The 1,796-nt window shown below is 47.8% G+C and overlaps 1 protein-coding gene across 1 annotated transcript in view; it reads right to left on the reverse strand.

Moving 5' to 3' along the window:
- Positions 1-1,796, reverse strand: part of Dock2 (dedicator of cytokinesis 2) — a 412,012-nt gene that overhangs the window by 293,364 nt on the left and 116,852 nt on the right. The window contains exon 23 of the mRNA XM_021211816.2: positions 383-491. Coding sequence (XP_021067475.1) covers positions 383-491 — 109 coding nt within the window. The remainder of the gene's footprint in view (positions 1-382; positions 492-1,796) is intronic.

The raw sequence follows: 1,796 nt of genomic DNA on the forward strand, positions 1-1,796 counted from the left end.
CTCTCTGTCTCAGCATCACCATCACCTCTCTGTCTCAGCATCGCCATCACCTCTCTGTCTCAGCATCACCATCTCCTCTCTCTCTGTCTCAGCATCACCATCACCTCTCTGTCTCAGCATTACCATTAGCCATGTTTAGCTTCTTTCCATCTAGATAAGACAGGCTTCAGAGTTATTCCAAAGGGAGCTACTGCGACATCCAAGTGAGACAAATGTTCCCTCCCACCAGTGGAGCCCTTGGTCCTCATGACTCTAAAAGCAGGCTGCCAGCTCAGGCTTTTAACTGACATCTGACAAAAGTGAACAGTTCAGTGGACAGAGCATGCTGTCGGGATTGGGTGGCCAGGGCCACACACAGAGGAATCTTGTAGCATGAACCAACCTGCAATAGGATGGTGGTCTTGTACTGACTTTTCATCAGGTTGTTGATAGATTCGAAGAGCCGTCTCATGGATTCTTCAAACTCCATCTGCTCTTTGCCTTCGTAAAGCCTGTGAGAAGACATCTGGGTCATTTCTCAAGCCAGCTAGCAGGACATCTAAAAAGGGCAGGCTAACCAAAACCTCCCTTTCAATGTAAATGAAAATGGGTGGGAGGTAAAGGCTTGCTCAGGAGAGGGAGGAGCAGGTATTTAACCATCTGAGAGGAATCTTGGTGCTGTGCACTGAAGACACCTTCGGACTCACAGAACATTATAAACCTGCCCCTCTTCCACCTTCCTTCTTTTACCTTGAAGAACCACAAAGAAAGGAATGTTTTCTGAGCTGTGGACCTTGGATAGTCAAAGTCTCCTGGAAACCCCAGGGAGAAATATTTTCAAGTACACTGTCCCTTCCACTCAGCCACCACCTGCTGATCACTTGAATTCCTACAGCCAGTAGGGTCAGGGCCAAAAGCTCACCTGTCCCCTCAATTCTGCCCCCTTATTATGTACTTCAAAATTGTCTTCCTTTGATTATAAAGACCTGATGTTATCAATGTAAAACCTAGTGTTAACATAACAGAAATGTGTGATTTACAAAACAGAACCCCCTTCCTTTGACCAAGGAGATCAGCTGTTGTGAACAAGGTAGTGTTTGTGCTTCTAAAGACTCAGGTCCTTTCCTAAGCCAGACATGGGCTACTGCCTGGAAGCTAACGTCCTCACTGAATCTGAGCCCCTTCCCCCAGCCCAGGAGCCTCGCTCAGCCCATGGCTTCTCCAAACAAGCTTTTATCAACAAGCATGAAATATCCACAGCCTAATCTGTGGCATCCAGTGTGATGTGCACACAAGAACACTCTTGTCCTCAGCCCAGATGAAGAGCACCCCTCCTGTCACAGCCCACACGTCAGGAACCAGCCTGAGCCTGTTCTGCTAAAGGTGCTTTCCTGAGATAAAGCTCTGACACACTTCAAGGGTTTGTTTGCTCCCTTTGCCTAACAGGCTAACCAATCAGAGCCACTTCACTACCAGCCCTGTGAAATCTCTACCTGCCCTCACCTGCTGCTTCCTACCTTTCTGTGTCTCAGCTGGCCTTCTTCAGCTAAACTCTCCCTCTCAATCTCTCTCTCTCTTCCTCTGTATGTGTGTGTGTGTGTGTGTGTGTGTGTGTCTGTCTGTCTGTCTGTGTACCTTTTTGTCTCCCAGCTTGCCTTCTTTAGCTAGACTCTCTTTCAATTTCTGTGCGTGTTTATCTCTGTGTGTGTCTCTCTCTCTCTCTCTCTCTCTCTCTCTCTCTCTCTCTCTCTCTCTCTCTCTCTCTCTCTCTCTCTGTGTGTGTGTGTGTGTGTGTGTGTCCATATGCAGATAGAGGC

The sequence above is a fragment of the Mus pahari genome, chromosome 14, assembly GCF_900095145.1.
Source record: "Mus pahari chromosome 14, PAHARI_EIJ_v1.1, whole genome shotgun sequence".
NCBI lineage: Eukaryota > Metazoa > Chordata > Mammalia > Rodentia > Muridae > Mus > Mus pahari.